This window comes from Sus scrofa, chromosome 7 (genome assembly GCF_000003025.6).
Source record: "Sus scrofa isolate TJ Tabasco breed Duroc chromosome 7, Sscrofa11.1, whole genome shotgun sequence".
Lineage (NCBI taxonomy): Eukaryota > Metazoa > Chordata > Mammalia > Artiodactyla > Suidae > Sus > Sus scrofa.
The window spans coordinates 103,986,648-104,010,826 of record NC_010449.5 but is presented as its reverse complement, the minus strand read 5'-3'; the positions used below and the strand labels follow the sequence as shown (position 1 = coordinate 104,010,826).

General features: G+C 38.1%; 1 protein-coding gene and 1 long non-coding RNA gene across 2 annotated transcripts in view; one reads left to right on the top strand and one right to left on the bottom strand.

Annotated features, from left to right (window-relative positions):
- Window positions 1-3,014, bottom strand: part of LOC110261640 — a 29,288-nt gene extending 26,274 nt beyond the window's left edge. Inside the window, exon 1 of the long non-coding RNA XR_002346024.1 lies at window positions 2,928-3,014. This is a non-coding gene — a long non-coding RNA (uncharacterized LOC110261640). The remainder of the gene's footprint in view (window positions 1-2,927) is intronic.
- GTF2A1 (general transcription factor IIA subunit 1) overlaps window positions 1,509-24,179 on the top strand; it is a 45,456-nt gene continuing 22,785 nt past the window's right edge. Inside the window, exons 1-6 of the mRNA XM_021099583.1 lie at window positions 1,509-1,985; window positions 5,804-5,905; window positions 16,345-16,549; window positions 18,392-18,456; window positions 22,708-22,783; window positions 23,918-24,051. Of these exons, the coding sequence (XP_020955242.1) occupies window positions 1,956-1,985; window positions 5,804-5,905; window positions 16,345-16,549; window positions 18,392-18,456; window positions 22,708-22,783; window positions 23,918-24,051 (612 nt within the window). The 5' untranslated portion in view covers window positions 1,509-1,955. The remainder of the gene's footprint in view (window positions 1,986-5,803; window positions 5,906-16,344; window positions 16,550-18,391; window positions 18,457-22,707; window positions 22,784-23,917; window positions 24,052-24,179) is intronic.

Here is a 24,179-nt window from a genome sequence, read left to right as displayed (position 1 = left end):
CACTTGATCAATTTAGTTAAGAATACTAAGTGATAGGGAAGAAAAAGAGGTGAAAGGTGAGGGATTCCATGTACAAACAGTACTACTTAAATAAGGAGGTAAAAAGTCCTCTTAAAATGGTAAGAAATTAAAGACATGGGTTAATTTAACTTTTCGGGCCAATGGTCACTTGAATATTACATGAATTACAAATGGTGATGGAATCATAATTTTATATAATAGTATAGGACAATATGATTTCCTATGGTCTTATCTCTTTCAGTGTTCCCAAAGAGGCCACTGTGCAGGGAACTGAAAAGCAACTGATCTTTCTCAAATCTTCTTTCAGGAGCATAAGTTTGACATTTTGTTTTGCTTTGCTTTTTGAGGATCAACTCCCTCACTTGTCCAGACTGCATTCCATGTCACTCGCAATTCCTAGGGACAAGAAAATTAGGAACTGTTGAGTTCTGTCTTCTAAACAGAGTATTCCGTTTTGCGTGAAATGCTGATATAAAGGCGGGATTAGCTTGGGCAGAGCAGGTCAAACGCCTACTGAGTTGCCCTTGAATACATGGCCATTTTCTACCTGCTCTCTTGCAGCCATGAGAGTTGATGGGTCAAGGGCAAGTATTCAAGATGTTAGCACGTGCTGAACATATGGAATCACTGAATTTTTGCAACATTTAAAAAAAAAAAAAACCAGGAAAAGTTGTGCGGTCATAATCCAGGTGGTGACCTTTTTTGGGGGGTTAGTTTTAACATTTCTACCACCTTGAGAAGTTATTTGAAGTAAGTGGGCTTGGAGAGGCCGGGACTCTGGGGAACGGAAATTTAAAGAGACTTTGTAGTTGTACTGATGGAGACAGACAACTCTGCTGGCTTCAGGGATTATTAATTGTGGAATGTAATAATATGTAATAATTGTTGAATGTAGTAAGAGGGGAACCAAATCAGTTCCCTTTCAGGAACTCATACACAATTTTGCAAGCGAAAGGCCCACCCTCAGCAAGGCGTGCTAACGCTTCAGCAACTAGGAGTCTGACCTTAGCTCACGCTCGGAGATGACTCCGCACTTAAAACTTTTGCCGGAAGCCGGGCCACGTGACCCGCCCTTTTCCACAGCCATGCCTAGCGGGGCAGCCGCCAGAGCTCCTACATTTCCTAGCCCCTCCAGCGTGGGACAGCTCAGAATCTCCCGACAGGAGGCGGAATCAGCTAGGTTTCGACTCGAGCGTCGCCACAACTCACGCTTTTCTCCAACAGAGCTTTGCAAGTTCTTCATCCCAAAACAGCAGCCGGAGACTTCCGCCTGGTTGCCGACCACGTGATCACGCGACATTTGGGGAGACCGCGGTCGGACTTCCCTACTTAAGTCCCCGGGTCCCGCCCACACAACACCCTCCCCTGAGCGTGACGACGCGGCTCGCGGCGGCCTCCGCCCCGGCGCGCCTGCGCACGCGGCTCTCGCGGTGTCTTGCGCTCAGCCCCGCCCACCTCTGCCCCCGCCCTTTCCGCCCCTCCCTCCCCCTCCGCCCTGTCTCTCGGCGGCAGCGGCGGCAGCGGCGGCTCGCGCAGCTCGTTGGCTCACTATATAAAGGGAGAAGCGGGCGGACCGGACGGCTGGAGCTGCAGCCGGTGGCGGCAGCGGCGGCGCGGGGAGCGGCGACCAGTGGTGGTTTCCCTCCTTGGCGCGGGGTGGGGAGCGGGCAACGCCCCCCAAACCCCAGAAGGGTCGTGCCCTTTTTTTTTTTAAGGGCGATCCTCGAGTTTTTAGCTCCGGGAGGACTGCCCCCTCCTCTTCCTCCCCTCGCCGATCCCCTCTAATCCAGCAGGATCCGATTTTGTTTAAAATTCCCCCCCCAATTTTGCGGTGGCTTGGGTCACCCTCTGGGTGTTTTTTTTTTTTTTTTTCGTTTTGTTTTTATCTTGTTTTCTCGGGGCTTGCCCCCCTCTTGTTTGTGTTGTGTGTGGAAATGGCGAACTCGGCAAATACAAACACCGTGGTAAGGACGTGGTTCGGTGGCCGGCGGGGGCTTCGTTCAGGCGGCAGCAACGGCCGGACCGGGCGGGGGCGGGGACGGCGGCGACTCCCGGCCTCAACTCTCAGCTGCCCGCGCGGCTGCCGCCGCTGCCGCCGCCGCTTCCCGCCTCGGGCGGAGCGGGCCGGGGCGCGGGGCGGCGGGCGCGGGGGGGTGCCGAGGGCTCGGGGCCGCGGCGGCAGGGAGGGCGGGGGTGCCGGCGGGGCCTGGAACTGCCGCGGGGCGGTCCGGGCCGCTGAGGCGGTTGAGGCCGGGATGAGCGCGCGGCCCTGGCCCCAGACCCCATCCGCCAGGAGGGAGGGCGGGAGGGGAGCCTCCGCTTCCTCCCCGAAGCGGGTCCTGCCGCGCTGGCTGGAGAAGGGCTCTCCGAGCAGCCTCAAAACAAAAACCGTGTCTTGGGAACTGGGCGAATCCCCAAGACCCACCGCGATCCACTTTAACGCAGTGGAAGGCTAATGGCTACTTGGGGGTTACTTTGGGTGTTGTGGCGGGTTGTGCTTAGGAGGCTTCACTGGGGCCATTTTACGTTTAAGAAAAAAAAAAAAAAAAAAGGACGAAGGTTGAAAAGCACTTATCTCGGTTCCTTCCGAATCGGTAAAATGGCGAAGGGGAAGCAACCCCCCCCATCGTATCTTCGACTAGCAAAAACACCAAAACAAACAAAGCTTACAGTGGTCAAAGTGCCCCCACTTTCGCCTCGAAATTTGCCTACTTCTCACCGTTTGTCCCTTTTTTCTTACTTGCGATCACGTAGGTTTGCAAAAAGCAGTCACATAAATAACCTTTTCAGTCACCAACGCAATGTGATCACTAGTCCACCCCACTCTCTTATTTTTATTGTGACAATAAAACACGTTTTTGCCCGGTCCCAAATGCAGACAAGCCCGCGGCCGCCCGACTCCGTACCGTTGACGACTCGGGTCGATCCATCATGGCTGCGGCCGCTTACCCTGCCTTTCAGTCCCTGAGCCTTGTGGTCCTCCTCCCTTTGGCTGCCCTGTTTATATAGAGCCATTGCCGCTCTCTAATATAGACTCTGCCAGGATGGGAAGGTGCTTTTCAGGCCTACGTCACCGCCTCTCCATTTAAACACCAGATCCGGCTTTAAATAGTGAGAGCTGCTGAGAGCGGGGCTGGGAGGTGCGTGCTCTCGAGGCGAGAGGCAGGCGTGTGTAGAGCTCAATTTATTTCCAAGTCCTTTCGTACTCTAATTTCATACCCAATCGGGGCTGCTTTAGGAGCCCTAAGTTTTTGTTTTGATGCAGCAGCTGGGACTTAACCTTTGTTAGGGGAAAATAGAATTGCTGTCCCTTTTTATTTTGTGTTTTGTTTTTAAAGAGAATTTTAGCTTAGATGTCTTAATTGTTCCTGTATTGAGAAGATGCATGCATTATTTTTTTTTGTTTTTTGTTTGTTTTTGAAAAGCTTTAGGCATTACCTGTTAGCTGTAGAGGATTTGATTTTGGTAGTGCTTTGTTTATCAAGTATTCAGGGAATGTTAGACTATAGCTCGTAATACTTCATTATTTTTCCTATAATAAATATTTGAGACACGAAGCTTTTCAAAGTAGATAAGTATCTAAAGCTTTGACATAGGACCTCCTGTCAACAATACGTGTATGTATGGGATATTATGAATAATGTGAGAAGGCTTAGTGCAAACTGGGTATTCAAAAATTAAAATTCTAAGTAGACGGTATTTTCATTTATTTGCATGGTAATATGGTATCCAATATAGATATTAATCCAGTTTATTTTCCAATATTGTACTAGAGTCTCAAACTTTTGAAGAAACCCTTTAATCATTAGCTTATGCCACTGATGGCCCTTTAATTAAAGTTTCAAAGTTTGGACTATCTTGTTTTTGAAAAACAGGACAAACCTAGATTACTATGTATTTCATAAAAGACAAAAACTTTGGCTCAAGTAAAATAAAGTTTAGCATTTTAAATGAACTTGCTTAGTTCACATAGTGCCTATGTATTCACATATTTTTAATAACATCAGTATTTTGGACACTTTTTAAATTAATGAGCAATCCTGAATTACTCTTTATGCGTATACTTCTGAAGAATACACATTTCCCTTCCTTCAGCTGTAGTGCATGTGAATCTCTGTGGTCACTTTGCAAGTTAATTAAAGCACCTAGGCAAACTCTTAAAGTAAGATTGATTCATTAAGTAGGGAGTTCCAGAGGAAAGCACATTGTACCTATAAATGTGTGGATCACCAAGCAGATATTTTTAGGGGTGACTGACTTCAGAAACACTAAAACAGCATCTAGTTTGCTGAAAAAATAATTTATATCATCAATATAAGATTTATACTACTAATTTAAAATTATACTGGGGCTTTATAATGCCTTGGTTTAAATATATATATATATATATTTTTGTAATTCAGTAGTTGAATTACCATAGATAAAGTGATATCCATAGTCATATAGACTTTCCTCATTATGGAATCAGTGTTGAAATAAGGAGGCACTATAGAGATGCAGATTTTACACATGAATAATTTTATTCACAGAGGCAGATTTGGAAAAATAAAAAAGGAAGTTAGTGAATGGAACAGCAAAGGTGAGAACCTAGGTACATGAATTGTTTTTCTTTGGTGATGAAAGGGCACAAGTAGTTTTTAATAGTCGAGGTAGGTTGTATGGAGGAACTTACTATTTGTATTGTTGACTAGATAAGGACGGATTTTCTTAGAGGTTTCCCCCTATGATAACTGTATTGCTGATAGAAATGCTAATGAAACGTTTATTTCTGTTTGAGGTTTGCTTATGAGAGCAATCCCTTGGTTTTATTTTAACTTAAGCAAGATATAAAACACAAATAATGACAAAGAATTAGAAGAAAAAGGCTTTTAGCTCTGTATAATAATAGATAGGATTTATAACAAGGTCACTCTGGTTTTATACTCTAACAGGCAAACTTCCTTTTGTCTGTCATGTTAAAAATAATTCCTGTCTCTTACCTTTTGGTTTTAAAAAACTATGTGCTTTTGAAAGTGCTTTCACATCTATTCTCGTTTTATTTTTCTGGCAGCCTTGTAAAAGCAAGCTCCCCTACCAGTAATGCCAACAATAATAACTGCGATGATAATAACAATAATTTGAAAATAAACACTGAGGCTGTTCATGATTCAGTTCTGTAGCATCATCTGGGCAGTAGTAGAAGGAGAGAAATCCTGGAAAAGAGATCATTGTTCCTGAGACCTTGAGACCTGTTATTATAGATACATTGAACAACCTAATGTTATAATTTAAAGGTACAGACTGGGTAACAAAAATAAAAATTAGGTGATTTTTGATTTTGAATACTCATTAGGTTGCAGATTACCAGGCACATGATCACGGGACACAAGGTTTTCTCAAGTCTAAGACAGTGGTAATGTTAAAGAGATGTAACAGTAGTTAAACCAAGCAAGGAATAATAACCAGACATAGCAACCCATAAAACTGTATGGTTGGATAATGTTAAGTGTTTTGACTATAACAACATTGGAAATTGTATGGACCTTGTATGGGTAGTGATCTCCTGTGTATGAATTGTTTTATTAAAACACGCAGTCATTAAAAAACTCATTTTAACTAAGACAAATGGTATTTATTGGAATGGCCATGTCTTTAAAGTTATATTTTCTAAAATAAGTTTTATAGAGTTGGAAAAATGATCATTGTATTACATTTAATTTGTTTTGAATTTGTGAAAACGTGTTGTATATTTTAACATGTGAAAAGCAATCTTTTTCAATAGTCTTTTATTTTCCTTTTAAAGCCTAAATTATACAGATCTGTGATCGAAGATGTTATTAATGATGTGAGAGACATCTTTTTGGATGATGGAGTCGATGAACAAGTTCTGATGGAACTAAAAACTGTGAGTTTGCCTTTTTTTTTTTTTGTCTTTTTGCCTTTTTTTTCTAGGACCACTCCCGTGGCATATGGAGGTTCCCAGGCTAGGGGTCCAATCGGAGCTGTAGCCGCTGGCCTATGCCAGAGCCACAGCAACGCGGGATCCGAGCTGCGTCTTCAACCTACACCACAGCTCACAACAACGCCGGATCCTTAACCCACTGAGCAAGGCCAGGAATTGAACTTGCAACCTCATGGTTCCGAGTCAGATTCGTTAACCACTGTGCCACGACGGGAACTCCAAGTTTACCTCTTTTTTTAAAAACAGTCTCTTCAGCCAGAGACTATAATCCATAATTTTTCCATATGATGACCATTTGACTTTGTCACAAGAGGCAGTATAGTTAAATGAAGGGTACTGGTTTTAAATCTTATCTCTACCATCCATTCTTTCTCTGACCGTAGGCAAACTACTTATATTTCAGTTTCTTTATATGTGAGATGGTAATTACTACTACTTAGCTTTTAAGTCTGTTTTGAGGGTTAAATGTATATATAAAAATGCTTAGCACAGTGCTTGGCAATAGTATTAGCTATTATTAATGGACAGTTAGCATCCATTTATGGTGTAATTACTTGAATAAGTCCTTAATAACAGAATTTCACGTTTTGGAGTCCAATTCTCTTTGTAGACCAAAAATTGTGTTTATAATATATGCTGCTTTGGAACGGCTTTTCTGTCTCTTAGATTTACTTGGGTTTAAGCAGAAATATTTAGATACTTTATTATTTAGCATTTGTGTTTTCTTGCTGATGACTCATGAAATTGGGGAACATTTTTGCCTTACTGCCCATAACGGTGGTTCTCAAAATATGGTCCGTGGAATTCCCCATAGGCTCTTTCAGGGGGTCCTTGAAGTGGGACAAATGCCCAAGTCTGAATAATCATAGTATGTGTGTCATATTTCCAGTAAAAATTGTGTTCCTTGAAAAAAGTGGCCAGTTACCCTTGCAATTCAGATGCCAAGTGCTTTTCCTTGGGATGACTTATGTGCAGCAAAAGTACTTCATGTATGCTGCCCATTTTGATGCACTGAATATTAAGATGATGTTTACTTGGGAGTTCCTGTTGTGGCTCAGCAGTAGTGAACCCAACTAGTATCCATGAGGATGGGGGTTCAATCCCTGGCCTTGCTCAGTGGGTTAAAGATCCCGCATTACCATGAGCTGTGGGTTAGGTCGTGGATATGGCTCAGATCTGGCATTGCTGTGGTTGTGGTGTAGGCTGGCACCTACAGCTCTGACCCCTAGCCTGGGAACTTCCATATGCCATGGGTGCAGCCCTAAAAAGATTTTTTTTTAAAAAAAAGGATGTTTACTTGAAGGTCAAGATGAGATCAGTGTTAATATTAAGACATGCAATAGTTTGATATTCTATAATAAAATGTATTAAAATTTGGAATACATGCATACTACACTGAACTCATATTTTCCACATGACTAATGCATGATGTTACAGAATCCCTCCAAAGTAAAAGATAAATTAATGGATTTTATTCTCAGAGTATGAAAAGTTAATTGGTATATGGTTTCAGATTGTACATTGCAGCTAACTTTTAAGAAAACATCACTTAAAATGCTTTTTCCTTTCCCAACTACTTAGCTGTGGGAAGGCAGATTTTCTTCATATACCACAACTAAAAGTGAATGCAGAAACAGAGACATGAATCCAGATATTTTCTTTTAAGCCATTTCTCACTGGGTTTAGTTGGAAGATACAGTTATTTTTATTAAAAATATTTATGTTAATGGAGTTCCTCTAGTGGCGCAGCAGAAAAAAATCCGACTCTATGAGGATCTGGGCTCAATCCCTGGCTTCATTTGGTGGGTCGGGGATCCGGCGTTGTTGTGAGCTGTGGGGTAGGTTGCAGACATAGCTCAGACCCTGTGTTGCTTTGGCTGTGGTGTAGGCTGGCAGCTATAGCTCTGATTCAACCCCTAGCCTGGGAACTTCCATATACTGTGAGTGTAGCCTTTAAAAAAAAAAATATATATATATATATATATATATTTATGTTAACACATAGTGGATACTTCGTTATATTTAAATGTTAGTTAAACATATTTTTAAAACCTTATTTGTAATTCATACAAATTTTCGATTTTCAGTAAATCGAATTGAGGTCCTCATTAATTTGTAAAAATTAATTTGTGAAAATGATAAAGGATCCTGAGACCAAAAAGTTTTAAAACTACTGGCTTCAAATTTGGGAACTGAGCTCCTTTACAGCTATGTACAAATAAGTAATCACAGTTAGTGAATGCTAAGGAACATTTGTTGTGGTCTTATTTATCCATTCAACATAGGTGTGGGGGCTGCAATTTAGCAACTTACTATTTTAAATAAAGCAAATCTTACGTGTATTGTGAGCTTACAGTAAGATTCTGCCCCTGTGAGGAAGGAAAATAATACAGGTTCGATTGAGATAAGGAAGTGTTTACCTTGAGAGAAATGTAATGGTTACTGAAAGTGAGGAGTAGGTATCTAAAAATCCAAGTGAAGGAATGCCAAGTCTGAGACATAAGTTGGAAGAACAGCAATATAAACTACTCGGACACATAAAGTATATCTCAGGGATATGGATAAGAATGATCTTATTTTGATTCCTTAGTATTACATGAAGTGAATATTTTACAAATTGTGTTACACTCTTATAATGGCTGTCCTGTAGTTCTGTGACCTTATGTAGAAGGTATAGCATTTTTAGGTATAAAAAGTCAGTCTCAAAGACTTTAATTTACCCTAGGTCAATCCAGGTTGTTATTTGCTCTCACTTTTTATCAGGTCTAGAATTGACTGTGTCTTACTTGACCCAGTAGAATGAGCTGTCTTTGAATCCAAATAGCTCTGTCTGCATTTTTGTTACAAATGACTATATGTATGTATATCATATGTATACAAGTATGTGTATATATACTATATAAAAGTAATATATATGTTTTATAGGTTATGCACTGATTTTTTGGTGCGTGTTTAATGCTTGGTTTTATATGACAAAAAAAGTGACTTTTTCAAGTTCAAATCAGAGCCTCTACCACAAGGCCTGGCTTATGTGGTTGGCATTCAGTAAATATTCAACTAAATAGGTTAATAACAAATGTGCTCCAGAATCTAACTGAATAAAGTAGTTTAATTTTTTTTTTTTTTTAATGGAGCATACTCTTCAGTTCTGGGTTTTAGTTGAAATTAAATCTAAAACTGTAAGACTAAAATGAGTATATGTTATTTTAATTCTCTGTACTAAATTTCTTCAGGATCTCATTAAAGTTCCCAGAATGTGCCCTAGTTTTAACAGTTTGACAGCCAACACTATCCAATAGAACTTTCTGTGGTGATGAAAGTGTTCTGTGTTTGTGCTCTCCAGTATCGTAACTACTAGCCACATGTGACTGTTAAGCACTTGAAATATGGTGAGTGAAACTAAAGAACTGAATTTTTATTTAATTATAATTTCATTTTAAATCACCACATGTGACTGGTGGCTATTGTATTGGACCCCATAGATTTGGATATTCTTGATAATGAAAACTTAACAGTAATTTCATATTTTATGATTTATAAAGAACTTTGTCAGTAGCTCCATCCCCTTTCTCACCATTTTACGGTGTTTCACAAACTTAACAAAAGCCTCCATATGGCTGTGAAGGATACTTTGGTATATTAGATTATGAATTAAGATGACAAATGAAAGTGCCTGTTATTTGGAATTTAAATAAATAATGCAGGAAGGAAGGTGATTTTAAAAAATTCATTCTAGAAGTTCCCTCATGGCTCAGTGGGTTAGGGGTCTGGCGTTGTTGCTCCTGTGGCTCTGGGTACAACTGTGATGTGGCCTTCATCCCTGGCCTGGGAACTTCTGCATGCCATGGGCATGGCGGGAAAAAAAAAAAAAATTCAACCTGATTCTTGAGGTTATCTCTTAATATTATAGGTCTCCTTTAATGTATGAACTATGGGAGATAGAAAAGACGCATAAAACATAGTCTTGCTCTTTTTTTTTTTTTTCTAATTAAAGTTTAATTGATCTATGGCATTCTACTAGTGCTGGGTGGACAACATAGTGATTCAGTATTTATACATTACAAAATGATCACAACTCGATTTTCAGTAAATCTATGTTTGAATGTAAATTGTGTTTTGGATTGGGAATGAGAGTCTCTTTTTCAAAGTAAGTGATAAAATTATTCTGATCTCTAAACTGTCAGACCCACCTATATACTAACAAACAGCAAGTACTATGGGAGATAGACTACATGGCCTCTCTTCTTAATGAAACAAAATGAGAGGAATTCCTCAATTTGAGACAAATCTATCTTTTCTCAGCCTTGGCACTACTGACATTTTGGACCTGTTAATTTTTTTTGTTGTAGAAGGCTGTCCTATTTTTTGTAGGATATTAGCAGCATAGCTGCTCTCTGCCCACTAGATGCCAGTAGCACCCCTTAGTTCCAGTAACCAAAAATGTCTCCAGACATTGCCAGATGTCCCTGAGGGAGAAAGGGCAAAACCATCCCTGATTAAGAACCACTATTCTAAATATGCTCTGGTTGTATATAAACAACTCAGACCATAAGTTGAACAATGATCCATTATTCTACTTTATTTGCCCTTAGGGAAAGCTCTGTATCATTTCTAGAGAGCTCCAAAATGCAGTTATCTTATGTTTTATCCAGGTGGTAGGTGTTTTTTGTGAAAGTAGGAGAGTTGTTCAGAATCTGTAGCCCCTACTACCAGGAAACAGTAGATCTGGTCACATTTTATAGATCAAAAATAGATTCAGGAGTTCCCTTGAGTGGCGCAGCGGAAACAAATCTGACTAGGAACCATGAGGTTGTGGTTTGATTCCCGGCCTTGTTCAGTGGGTTAAGGATCCAGCATTGCTGTGAGCTGTGATATAGGTCGCAGACGCGGCTCACATCCCGTGTGGCTGTGGCTGTGGCATAGGCCGGCAGCTACAGCTCTGATTCAACCTCTAGCCTGGGAATCTCCATATGCTGTGGGTGTGGCCCTAAAAAAGCAAAAAAAAAAAAAAGAAGATTCAGCAAGAATATGCTTTGGCAGATAATTTAACAAGTGGTAGAGACTTGAACCTAGGCCTTTTGTCTCCAAATAAGAGAGGTACCAGAGTTGTGACTAAACCTGCTTTGATGCCAGCAGTGCAGTTTTTAGAGATTGGAAATTTGGACCAGAGCTGTGAGGCAAGTGAGGGCTTAGGGTCCAAAAGAGTTTTTAAATTTAAAGGATATTTACTCTTCACTTTCAGGGTTCAGCCCTGTCTGGGAATACTAGAGTCAGATTGCCTGTATTATGCTGTGGTTTTGCCTGCTATTCATTGGTGATCTTGGATAAGATACCTAACTTTTTGTTCCTCATGTTCATTTTCTATAAAAAGGAGATAATGTCTGTTTTAAAGGATTTTTGTGAAAAATGAGTCAGTACATGTAAAATACTTAACAGGTACATGTTAATAATTCAGTATTGGGGAGTTCCTGTCGTGGCGCAGTGGTTAACGAATCCAACTAGGAACCATGAGGTTGCGGGTTCGGTCCCTGCCCTTGCTCAGTGGGTTAACGATCCAGCGTTGCCGTGAGCTGTGGTGTAGGTTGCAGACGCGGCTCGGATCCTGCGTTGCTGTGGCTCTGGCGTAGGCCAGTGGCTACAGCTCCGATTCAACCCCTAGCCTGGGAACCTCCATATGCCGCGGGAGCGGCCCAAGAAATAGCAACAACAACAACGAACAAAAGACAAAAAGACAAAAAAAAAAAAATTCAGTATTGGTCTAGTAAACATGATGTGCAGATGAGTATCAAATGAGTATCTGAATCCCCAAATAGAACAGAAAATGAGTTTTCTCCATGTGTAATTTCAGAGACCTGGCAAAGATTGCTAAAGTGGTCCTGCCAGAAATAAACAAAATAATTGCTGTGGTGTTGGGGAAGAAAGTACTATAAAAATGAGAAAAGAATTCTTCCTGTTTTCTAAAATAACTAAAATAACAATTCAGTATTTTTGGTAATCTTCAGGAGTATTAATATGATTACTATTGTTAAAACAGTATTACATTTTTTTGGTTTGTTTCTCTTTATGTTTGTACCTGCTGGGTATGGAAGTTCCTGGGCTAGGGGTGGAATCAGAGCTGCAGCTCCAGCCGATGCTACATCCATGGCAGCATCAGATTCAAGCTATATCTGTGACTTCTGCTGCAGCTTGCTGCAATTCCAGATTCTTAACCCACTGAGTGGGGCGAGGGATTGAACCTGCATCCTCTTGTAGTCAGGTTCTTAATCTGCTGAGCTACAACGGAAACTCCAGCTTTACATTATTTGATATTATAAGCTTAACACTAAATATTTGTAATACCCTGTAAATAAAGAGTAATTCTGCTTCAGATATTGGTGGCATCTTTATAGAGAAACACTACCATAGAAAGCAATAGTTTCTCTTCTTTGAAATTAATATTGAATTTCTGATAAGTTCTTAGTCTTTTTGTTAGCTCCTGAATAAGAGTCTTTGCCCTGAAGAAGTTTGTACTTTGATAGAGAAGTTAGACTTAGTGTAAAAAGTGTACCAACAGAAATATCTCTAAGGTATAAAGGCAGTGAGTGATTTCTTTGAGGCTTTGTGACTTTGTATTTGCATTCTTTGGGGAATTGTGTGGGAAGGCTGCCAGTCATAAGGAGTGTTTACTAAGGTTCAGATATGAGATATGTATGCTGTATTCAGGGAATTACAAGTAGTTTGGAAACTAGAGTGCAAGTTATAGTAGCAGTTAGAGAAGCTAATATAATACTGTGTTAAGGAGCTTGGTCTTTAAGAAGGATTTTTGGGATACTAGTTAAAAGTCAGAATTTTGGACTTCTGCTGCAGAGTCTTAGTTGATAGGTGTATAGTCTGACATCTAAAAATTTTGATTGCATTTACCAAAAAAAAAAAAATCTAAATTTGTTTAATAATGTACTAATGGGTTCCATCTGCAGTTTGGATAGTATTGGTTTAGATCTTAAAGCAGCAGTTCTCATTTTAGCATGCATGATGATAACCTGAACAGGTTATTAAAACAAATTCTTGCTCCACCTCCCAGTTACTGATTCAGCGTGAGGCCTGAGAATAAGTATGTCTTACAAGTTCCCAGGTGATACTGATGTGATAGGCCCATGATCACATTTTGAGGACCACTGTTAAGTTGATAAATGAGGGAAACAAGGTTCCACTAAAATGTAGGCTCTGTTAAGGGCAAGGATTTCTTTCAGATTTGTTCACTGTATGTTCTCAATACCACTACTAACAGTGTCTAACATATATGAGATACTCACTAATTATTTGTAGAATGTATGATTGATGCAAGGAGCTCAATTAGTTTAGTCATTAACACTTTTTAAGTAATACTGTTGGGAGGAAAGGACTTAACCAGGGACATAATAGTGGGGATAGATTGGAATAATGCTTTGGAAGGGAAATTGATAGTAATGGTTGGATATTGGGGAAAGATTCTGACTCATAGATCATTGACTTGAAGGCTAGGTGAGTAGTGGTACACAATAGTTAGCACATGATATGCATTCATTAATATTTGCCATTATCATGGAAGCTTCATTCAAGTGATGGGTCGTCGTTGCAGTGGGTAGACCAACTGGAAGTGATAAAACTGATGCCTTAAATTGAGAAAATGATCATTTAAGGACCTGTTTCTTTTTCTTTTCTTTTGTTTTTTTGACTGCAGCTGTGGAACTGTTGATGTTCCTAGCTTAGGGATCAAACCTGCACTGCAGCTGTGGTAGTAGTATAGGTAGTTTGGGTGATAGACTATTTGGGAGGTTTACTATATAATACATTTAGAATGTACTTGGGGGTGTAGAGTGTATTTTATTCAGTGTGTAAGCCTGTTTTGTACAGGATGAACCTGAGGTATTTTTAACCTGGGATTTGCAGAGACTAAGATTTATTAACTAGAGGTGAGTTTAGAAGTAATCTAGGAGTTCCCATCCTGACACAGTGGAAATGACTGGGAACCATGAGATTGTGGGTTCGATCCCTGGCCTTGCTCAGTGGGTTAGAGATCTGGCGTTGCCGTGAGCTGTGGTGTAGGTTGCACATGCAGCTCAGATCCAGAGTTGCTGTGCCTGTGAATTAGGCCAGCAGCTGTATCTCCGATTAGACCCCTAGCCTGCAAACCTCTATATGCTGGGGGTTCGGCCCTAAAAGGCAAAAAAAAAAAAAAAAACAAAAAGAAAGAAGTAATCTAATTCAACTTGTTCCCTTTTTATTTTATTTTTAAAAATTATTTTAGGGTTTTTTGTTTGTTTGTTTGTTGGTCTCTTTGTCTTTTTACGGCCGAACCTGGGGCATATGGAACTGTAGCCACTGGCCTACGCAAGAGCCACAGCAATGTGGGAATCTGAGCCACATCTTCGACCTACACCACAGCTCACGGCAATGCCAGATCCTTAACCACTAAGTGAGGTCAGGGATCGAACCTGTGTCTTCATGGATGCTGTTCAGGTTCCCTAACCGCTGAGCCACGATGGGAACTCCTGTTCCCTTTTTAGATGAGTGAAATGCTTAAGAAAGATAAATAATTTGTCCACAAAGCTTATTAGTAGCCAGACTAGGACTAACTGGGTTCCTGACTTCTGATGAAATGCTCTATTACACGGTTAACACTACCACCACCACAATAATTATAACAACTAGCCTTTATTGATCATTGACTTTATGCCAGACTGTGATAAATGTTTTACATGGATATCTTAGTCCTCACAACCCATGAGATAGATATTGTTACTGTCTCTGTAAGAATGGTCTTCTGATGACCCTAAGTACCGAGCCTGCTAGGGGAATGGTTGCTTTGGAAAACTGACCTTTAGATTACTTTTTTTTTTTTTTTCTTTTTTCTTTTTTTTTTTTTAAGGGCCATATCCATGGCATATGGAGGTTCTCAGGCTAGGGGCCCAGTCGGTGCTATTGCTGCTGGCCTATGCCACAGCAATGCAGGATCTGAGCTGCATCTGCAACCTACACCACAGCTCACAGCAACCCTGGATCCTTAACTCACTGAGCGAGGTCAGGGATCAAACCCAAAACCTTATGGTTCCTAGTCAGGTTCATTTCTGCTGTGCCATAATGGGAACTCCTAGATTACTTTTTCTTTAAGTCATTAGAGATGTGCTAGAATTAGCATGTAGATTTAGATTTCTGGAACAGTTGGGAGTGTCAGGTGATTATAAAAATCCCTGTGAGTAAGGCAAAGGGAGCTTTTTTGAAGGATCTGACCGAAGCCTCAGGTTAGTTAGACAATATCCCAACAGCGGATCCTAGGGGAAAGTATGCATAGATCCTTGTGTACGGAAATGACTGAATTAAATTTTATTTGTATGTTTAAGGAATGGCTTATTATTTTCTTGGGCAATTTTTTATAAGGGCTCTATAGATTGAACACTATACATTCTTTGTAGAGGGGAGATGTGTTAGAAAAATGGAATGGTTGCAAATATTTTCTTTTCCTTCTTTTTTTTTTTTCTTTTTTCTTTTTCCTATGGCATTTGGAAGTTCCCAGGCTAGGGGTCGAATCAGAGATGCAGCATCAGGCCTACACCTCATCCACGGAAACACCTGATCTAAGCCAAATCTGTGATCTGTGCTGCACCTTGCAGTGACTGATTGAACCGGCATCCTCATGGACGCTATGTTGAGTTCTTGCCAAGCCACAGTAGGAACTCCTTCCTTCTTGCTTTTGCCCACTTTTGGTCTTTTTTTCTTCATCATGGAAGCTGTCCTAGGGTGAGATGAGAAAACAGAAGTGGTTAAGCAAAAAAGGGTGGTCAATCCATGTCATTAATGAAAGAGGGGGGGAATTCCAAGAAGTGTGGAGGGTTGAGGATACCTCTGAAAGCATTTTAGGCATTGCTGTTTGTTTTTCCTATGTAAGATTGGACAAATAGAAAGGTGCATTTTTCTAACTTGAGGATTACCTCTATAATGTTTCTCATTGTTCAAGAAAAGATGAACTTATATTTTATATGTTATTTCAAATGGTTACAAAACAGATTTGCATAAAATAGTTACTGATGGATGTGATATTGAAAAGGGTGATCTTTGATTACTGACAAATTGCTTATGTGAAACTGCTTGGTAACTAAGGAATTACTATAGAAAGTTTGTTGAAGCTATAAAAAGCAACACAAAAATTATTACTCTTAAGTAGCAAAAATGAGGTTTGATACTTTAAAAATTGCTTTTCATTGTTGCATACACTGGGGTAAGAATTAGAGATTCCTAGATTTTGTGGTTTTATCTGTTTTGAAAATGGAAGAATTTAAGCAGACTAATAAAGTATGTCTTATCCATATGTCCAGAGTTATCTTCCCTGATGCTCACTTAAAAATTGTTAATGTTCTTTGCTGTAGTTATGGGAGAATAAACTAATGCAGTCTAGGGCAGTAGATGGATTTCATTCAGAAGAGCAGCAGCTCTTATTGCAAGTTCAACAGCAACATCAACCTCAGCAGCAGCAGCATCACCACCACCACCACCATCAGCAAGCTCAGCCACAACAGACAGTACCTCAGCAAGCACAGACCCAGCAGGTCCTTATTCCTGCATCACAGCAAGGTGAGACTGCATAATCCTACCTAACAACTCGGGAACGAAAGTTGTCATTTTCAAAGAAGAGACACACTCTTGGTTTCTCCTTTCTATTGGCTTAGGGGGTTGTATGTATGTGTGTGTTAGTATAAAATGTGGATCCTATTTGTGTAATAGTCATAAACAAGTAATTCACTAATAGCCTAAAATGACGTTCATATATATGTATTAATATTTTCTTTTGAGAAGGGTACATAGTGAATGGATTTCCTAAAATATAGTCAAAGCTGTAGAGGTTTATTTACTAAGGGTTTCATTATTTTATATGGTAGAATCATCCTTCTTTATGAAACTGATTTGTTCCTTTAAAGATATAGTTGAGTTTAGTTTTTAGAAATAAACATTGGAGGATTTTTGTAACTATACTTTGACAGTCTGAAATTCTAATTCCCTATTTAAGTCTAAATTGACTGAATTAGATTTCTTTTAAGTGGAGAGTGGATATATGACATCTTAGTTTATATTATGTGATTTAAAGATAAGACAAAACAAGTATTTATTGACTGTGTCTATAGTGCTTTGTACTGTGCAAGTCATTTTATAGATTTTATTTTATTCAAGCCTAATAGAGGCTCTGTGAAGTAGCTCTTAAACATCACAGCTGAGGAAAATCTGGGCCCTGAAAAGGCTAAGAATAAGAAGCTTGATCCATCACATGGAGTATTTTCTGTCATGACAAACATCAGTTCAGTTATAAAACTTCTAGGTATTTGAGTTTTGTAGGACTTAAAACTAATAGTGATGAATATTAGAAATACCTCTTTATTTTACTATTTATATTAAATAAGACATTATTTAGTTTTACTCTGTACCTTGCGTCAGTCTGTTTTGATGACCGTTCCTCCTATTGCCTTCAGGCCTGGCACTAGGATTTTAGGTTATCATAAATTAAAATTTGATTTTCTTCACTCAGAGAATATTAGGATAATGGGATTATCTATTTACTCTCTGAAATTTGCGGAATCAAACACTTTGTTCCTTTTATGCTTAATATGGCTGTAACTTATGATTTGTGTTTTTTTAAAAAATTGATGGAAATAATATAAGATTCTGGAAGCTGACAAAATAGTAGAAAAGGGCCGTGTAGATTAAAAGGAAACTATGTAGATTATAGCTTTTTGAGCTCACTCTGTTTTGTTTTTTTGTTTTTTTTTTTTCTTTTTTAGGGCCACATTTGCGGCATACGGGAGTTGCCAAGCTAGGGGTCGAATTGGAGCTATAGCTGCTGGCCTATACCACAGCCACAGCAACATGGGATCTGAGCCGCATCTGTGACCTACACCACAGCTCACAGCAATGCTAGATCTCTAACCCACTGAGCAAGGCCAGGGATCGAACCTGTATCCTCATGGATCCTAGTTGGTATCATTAACTACCAAGCCATGAAGGGAACTCCCTGAACTCACTCTTAATGTGTTAATAACACATTCCAACAGTAGTATCATTTTACTAATAAAACAGTTTGTATTTAGTTGGCAAAGAAATATTATATTTGAAAATGCTCAGTTTAAGAGTGCACAGGAATGTGTATGTTTAGGTGTTAGCTCATTACTTCGTGTTCTCAAGATCCCTTGTGTTCTTGGGTATTGTTACTCAAATCTTTTTTTTTAATTGCAGTTTTCTAGTACAAGGTGGGTATATCGAAGCTTTTATTTACTGTAGAAATTTATAACATTGACATATCAAATGGTTGAATGTATTTGCATGCAAAAATGTGGGAAGCATGAAAAAAAGTTTTGGTATTATAGAGCATTCTTAGGAAACAGCTTCATGGTTCCTTGTTTTTATGTGTGCTTGTGTTTTTCATAGCTGCAGCACCACAAGTTATTGTTCCTGACTCTAAGCTGATACAGCATATGAACGCATCAAACATGGTGAGACTCAGAACATAACACTTTGCTTGGCTTTATTTATTCTAGCCCAAATTGTGATTATGCTTATATATTTTTTATGTAAACAATTTGAAGTTTTTTTAAGACTTGAGCAAAATACTTACACATTAAGGTTCATAAAATTATGCAGCTTTCTGTTGAAAATACCAAAAGGATGATGCTTTGTGCAGCTATTTTATCTTATGCTATTTTTTGAAAATAGATTTAGGAGACCTACCAAACATTACGCTAAGTATAGTTGTGTTTCAGAAGACCCATTAACTGCAAGAGGTTAGAAATGCTAAGAATTAATAGACCTTTAAAAAATGAAAAGTGAACTGTTGGGATATTTCAAGATAACTGTCTTTAAGATTAGACATTTACAGATTTTGCTGTGATTTAACCATAGCATAGTCAAATAAGTTTTATTTTTTATTTTATTTTTGCTTTTTAGAGCTTCACCTGTGGCACATGGAGGTTCCCAGGCTAGGGGTCTAATTGGAGCTACAGCTGCCGGCCTGCGCCACAGCCACAGAAACTCTGGAATCTGAGCCACATGTGCAACCAACACCACAGCAGCTCACAACAACGCTGGATCCTTGACCCACTGAGCAAGGCCAGGGATCGAACCCGCAACCTCATGGTTTCTAGTCAGATTCGTTTCCACTGCGCCACGACGGGAACTCCAAATAAGTTTTATTAAAATATGTAAATTGCTACTTGAAAATGCATTTTAACCAGTTGAGTTTATTAAATATTAGACTTTTGGTATTTCTAAGGGGTATCCATGAACTTTGTAAGTCCTCAAATTTTCAAATTTCACTTAGAACATATAATGTAGTATAACTGTAAAATTGAATGAAACCCCTCAGATCCTCAGAATATCCTTACCTGTGTCCCTAATAGGTTTTTTTTAAGTAAATCATAGTTATTCCAGCATTTTCTCATAAATTGCTTTTCTTCTGTTTAAAATACATAGTGATATCTCAACTCTTTCCGTTCTTAAATTCAGCCAAATATTTTTATTAGGTAAGAATCATTATTTTTTAAAAGATCTCTTAGTCTAGGGATGGTAGTGAGACTTTCTTTTCAGATCCAGTTGGTTTTTTTTTAAACAAAACAGTATTTTTAAAAATCAGTTATGAGCAATGAACAATAAACCTGAAAGCTCGTTTTTGTAATTTAAGCCATATAGGAAGTAGGGCTTACCTACTAGACAAATGACTTAATTATATATACTAGCCTTACAAGTGTGTGACTTTACAGAATTGCAAATTTCTTCATTGTAGTAGAAACTGGAATTTCTTTTTTCTTTATATGGCTGTATCTGTGGCATATGGAAGTTCCCAGCTAGGGGTTGAATAGAAACTGCAGCTGTGCCTATGCCACAGCCATAGCTACAGCAGTACTGGATCTGAGCTGCATCTTCAGCCTAGGCTATAGCTTGCAACAATGCCAGATCCTTAACCCAGTGAATGAAGCCAGGTATCGAACCTGTGTCCTCACGGAGACAGCATTGGGTCCTTAACCCACTAAGCCACAATGGGAACTCCTGAGATTGGAACTTTTAAGTTCATGGAGAATAAAGGATCTCTATTTATACTTCCATTTCAGGTTGCTAGAATGAGTTCTTTTGCATGAAAAATCATAAAAATTCCTTTACTGTCAATTCCCACAAGAATTTTTATTATTCAGAAAAACTCCATTTCAAGTCTAAGGCACCAAATTTTTTTTCAACTTCCACTCTTAAAAATGGTTCTCAATGTAGGATCCATATTGTAGTTGATTCTGTTGAAATTGTTTTCCTAGGGCATAACATGTATTATTTTAAAATAGAAAGTTTGGTAGAATTACTCATAGTAGGCATATCTAGCTTTGAAGAATTTTAAGTGTTGTAGGAGAGAATTTTGAATTAAAATTGTGTTTAAAGAGACTAGCAAAATTAGTGGCCCATCTCTTACTGATTTTTTATGTCTCCTTGATTCTAAAGAGCATATATATTTAAACATTATAGATCAGACTTCATTCAGTAAAACATATTAGCATTTATTTGTATTCCAGTATTTTACTTGTTTTCAGTCTATTTGCTCCATGAGTTTTTCATGTTCTAAAACGTAATAAGTATAGGCGCTTTACAAATAAATGTGTTTTGGGTTTTTGTTTGTTTTCATTATTCCTGATTCAGAGATAACCATTAAAAACAGATTTGGAAATTAACATATTGAAAATTAACTGTAGAAATTAACATATTGAAAAGTTCTCTAATTTCATAAGCATTTGGGAAAGTAGTAAGATATTTGATAGAACGCTATTTCAGGGAACTTATAAAACAGGATCTTTTACCAAACTAGTTTTACAGATTCTCTTTATGAAATTGTTACTCAAATGCATTATTCATGGTAGAGCTTTTTCAAAAACACAAGAAGAAATTTTCAGTAGACATTAATAACAGATGGTTTGTATATGATACATTGTAACAAACATTTACAGCAACTTGATTGTGCAGAGGAATACAGGTGGTTATTATGTCATGTATGCTATATAGAAAATACTTGGTCAGTTTGCTAGTAGAGGAAGATCTAGCGATCTTATAAAATGTGAATCATAAGTATTTAATATTTCTACATAATATTTCTCAGTAGTAAGTGGTAATATATTCCTTAGATTACCTTTCATTTGTCAATAGAAACAAGATTTATATAAATCTTTCATTTATTTTAAATAAATACAAAATCTGCATTTTATAAAGAGAAACTGGTGAGTTGTAGCAGGATTTGTGGGACATAGTGGGACTTGCAGGCTTAAGATATAGAGATCACTTAGGCCTGTCATGTGGCAACAGGGATATTTTCTTAGGGTGCTATGCTAGAGCCTAGCTAGATAGTTGTATCATTAACTCACTTGAGTATAATTTTTCAAGTTTTGTTGACTTCTGTGAGATTACCATCTCCAAAGCACAGTTATGTTTATTTCTTGAAACCTATTCAAATAGATTTCTAAAAATGAATGTTAGATTGAGTGTGTGAAGCTTGGTACCATAAAAAAGATTGAAGGGGGAGAGGGAGAAAACTATCTATATATAGTCATAGTGAGATACATGGAAATACTTTGAGCTCAATATTAAGAAGAAAAAAAGTAAAAATGTAGTGTAATTTTTCTGAAGGAAAGGGGGAGATGTCTCCAAACCAGCAAATCAAGTATAGTTTCATGTATATTTTTGTAATTTACATCAGATACTAACTCCATTTTAAAATGTAGAAATTAAGTTTTTGTGACTTACCTTAAGATTTTTAAGGTATTTCTTTGATATGTTTCACCTAGATTTAATGCCAGTATTGTCATCTTATGGCATCTTAGAAGAATTGCCAGCTAAGAATTGCAGTTTTTCTCTAGAGACTTGTTGATCATGGTATAAATTTAAAATATTAAGATTTCTCAAATGGAGATTCTTAAACTTTTGCAATAAGTATATTAATTTGACAATAAGAATTGAGAATAGGAAATAGAGTAAGAAAGAAAATAACGGAATGGATATTTTATTAATTGTACAGCATTGTTAGTGTGGATTAGATTTCCTTACGATATATTCCCCAGGAAAAAAACTTCCTAATTATTTTGTTTTACTTGAAATAATTTATTTAGGTTCTGTGGTCTTCATTATACCATCTTATAAGATAGGATTTGGTCTTACTGTTAGAACTGTTTTTTTCATGGCTACACCCAAGGCATATGGACATTCCCAGGCCAGGGATTGAATCTGACCCACAGCTGCAACACAAGATCCTTTAACCCATTGTGCCGGGCCAGGGATTGAACCTGCGCCTCCACAGCAGCCTGGGCTACTGTATTCAGATTCCTAACACACTGGGCCACAGCAGAAACTCCTTTTTTTTTTTTTTTTTTTTTTTTTTTTAAGTTTTATTCAAGTGTAGTTAATTTACAAGGCTGTGGTAATTTCTGCTGTACAACAAAGTGACCCAGTCCTACATATACACATATCCATTCTCTCTCAGGTTCTTTTCCCACATAGATTATCACAGAATACTGGGTAGAGTTCTCTATGCTACACAACAGGGCCCTGTTGGCCAGTCATTCCATACATCTCGTTATGCACATGCCGGTCCCAAATCCTGGGAACTCCTTAAGAACTTCTCATTTTAGTATTTACTAAATGAAACTTCAAATATTTTTAAAATACTGGTGCTGTTATGCACATTATATGGTTTTGATTGTTTTTCTGTTTGTTTTTTTCAGAGTGCTGCTGCTACAGCTGCTACGTTGGCACTCCCTGCTGGTGTGACTCCTGTTCAACAGATATTAACAAATTCAGGTAATTAAGAATAACCGAAATATTATTTATATAATGCAAAAAATTATACCATATACCTTTGTTTTGTCTTCATTGAAAGACAGAAATCTTAATATTTCTTTTACCATTTGGTGTAACTTCTAAAAATAAGATTATTTGAGAACCCTGGTGTATTAAACTGTAATCACTGCTAAGGATACAGTAAAGAAGAGGAGGATTGCACCTGAACTTCTGATCCATGAATGAAATCCTGTTTATTGAATGAAGTATGATTATATAGAAATGCTTATTTACTTGACTTTTTGCTTAACACATTTAACCTGCCAAGTAAACTTATCTCATTTGAACTAATTTGTGATATCAAACTAAATCCTGTAGTTGTAGTACCTTAAGAGCAAATTTGCATTCTCTTTTATATAGTATCTCTCCATAGACTGGCAAAATTTACTTTAGATAACAATGTTTGAAGAATTTATTTACATAGATTTTAAGTATTTTCTCTGTAATATTATACAATTTCCTGGTATTTAGTTAATTTCTACATTTTTGAAGAACAAATTTAGGGGGTTATCTTGATGCATATTTTAATGAGATATAATTACCCACTTTTTAATTAATCAAAGGTTCTGGGTCATCTAAATCAACATTAGAGGGATTCCATATAAGCCAGTTATACAGTTTAGTGTTATGTGGCAGTGATAACTGGTTCAGCAAACTCAAGCAGTCTTGAAGCTAAGTAACATAGTGCTTTGGTTCAAGATATTAATTCACTATTATACTTCCATTTTTTTAAACCTTTAAAAATGAATAGTCCCTGAAGTGTCTGATCTTATTTATTATTCTCATAATTCCTGGCCTTAGCTAAGATAATTTAAACTTTTAATCAACTCTCATAATCTGCTGTTAAAACTTTGTTGCAAAACTGCTTTATTAAAATATTTTAACCAAAGTCTTTGAACATATGGGGAAGTCAGAGATGGTAAGGATTATCATTTATTGTGAATGGATGACAGTCCTTAATCAAATTTGTTAGCCTTCTTACTTGATAATATCCAGTGCGTCTTGATGGTCTAATATTCACTGTGATTCATTTATTTGGGGGGAGGGGGTGTTACTGCTCAAATGGTAACTTGAATTACATACTTTTTGCCTTAGGCCAACTTCTTCAAGTGGTCAGAGCAGCCAATGGTGCCCAGTATATCTTTCAGCCTCAGCAGTCAGTGGTTCTACAACAACAGGTTATACCACAGATGCAACCTGGTGGAGTACAAGCTCCTGTTATACAACAGGTAAAAAGAATCTTAAGTTCTGACCACCGTAGGGTTCTTTTCTCTTCTTCCGTGTGAATTCTCTGGGTGCTTCCCATCCCTTTTCCCATGACTTTATCTGTAAAATTCTTAGACTCTTCTCCCTTACA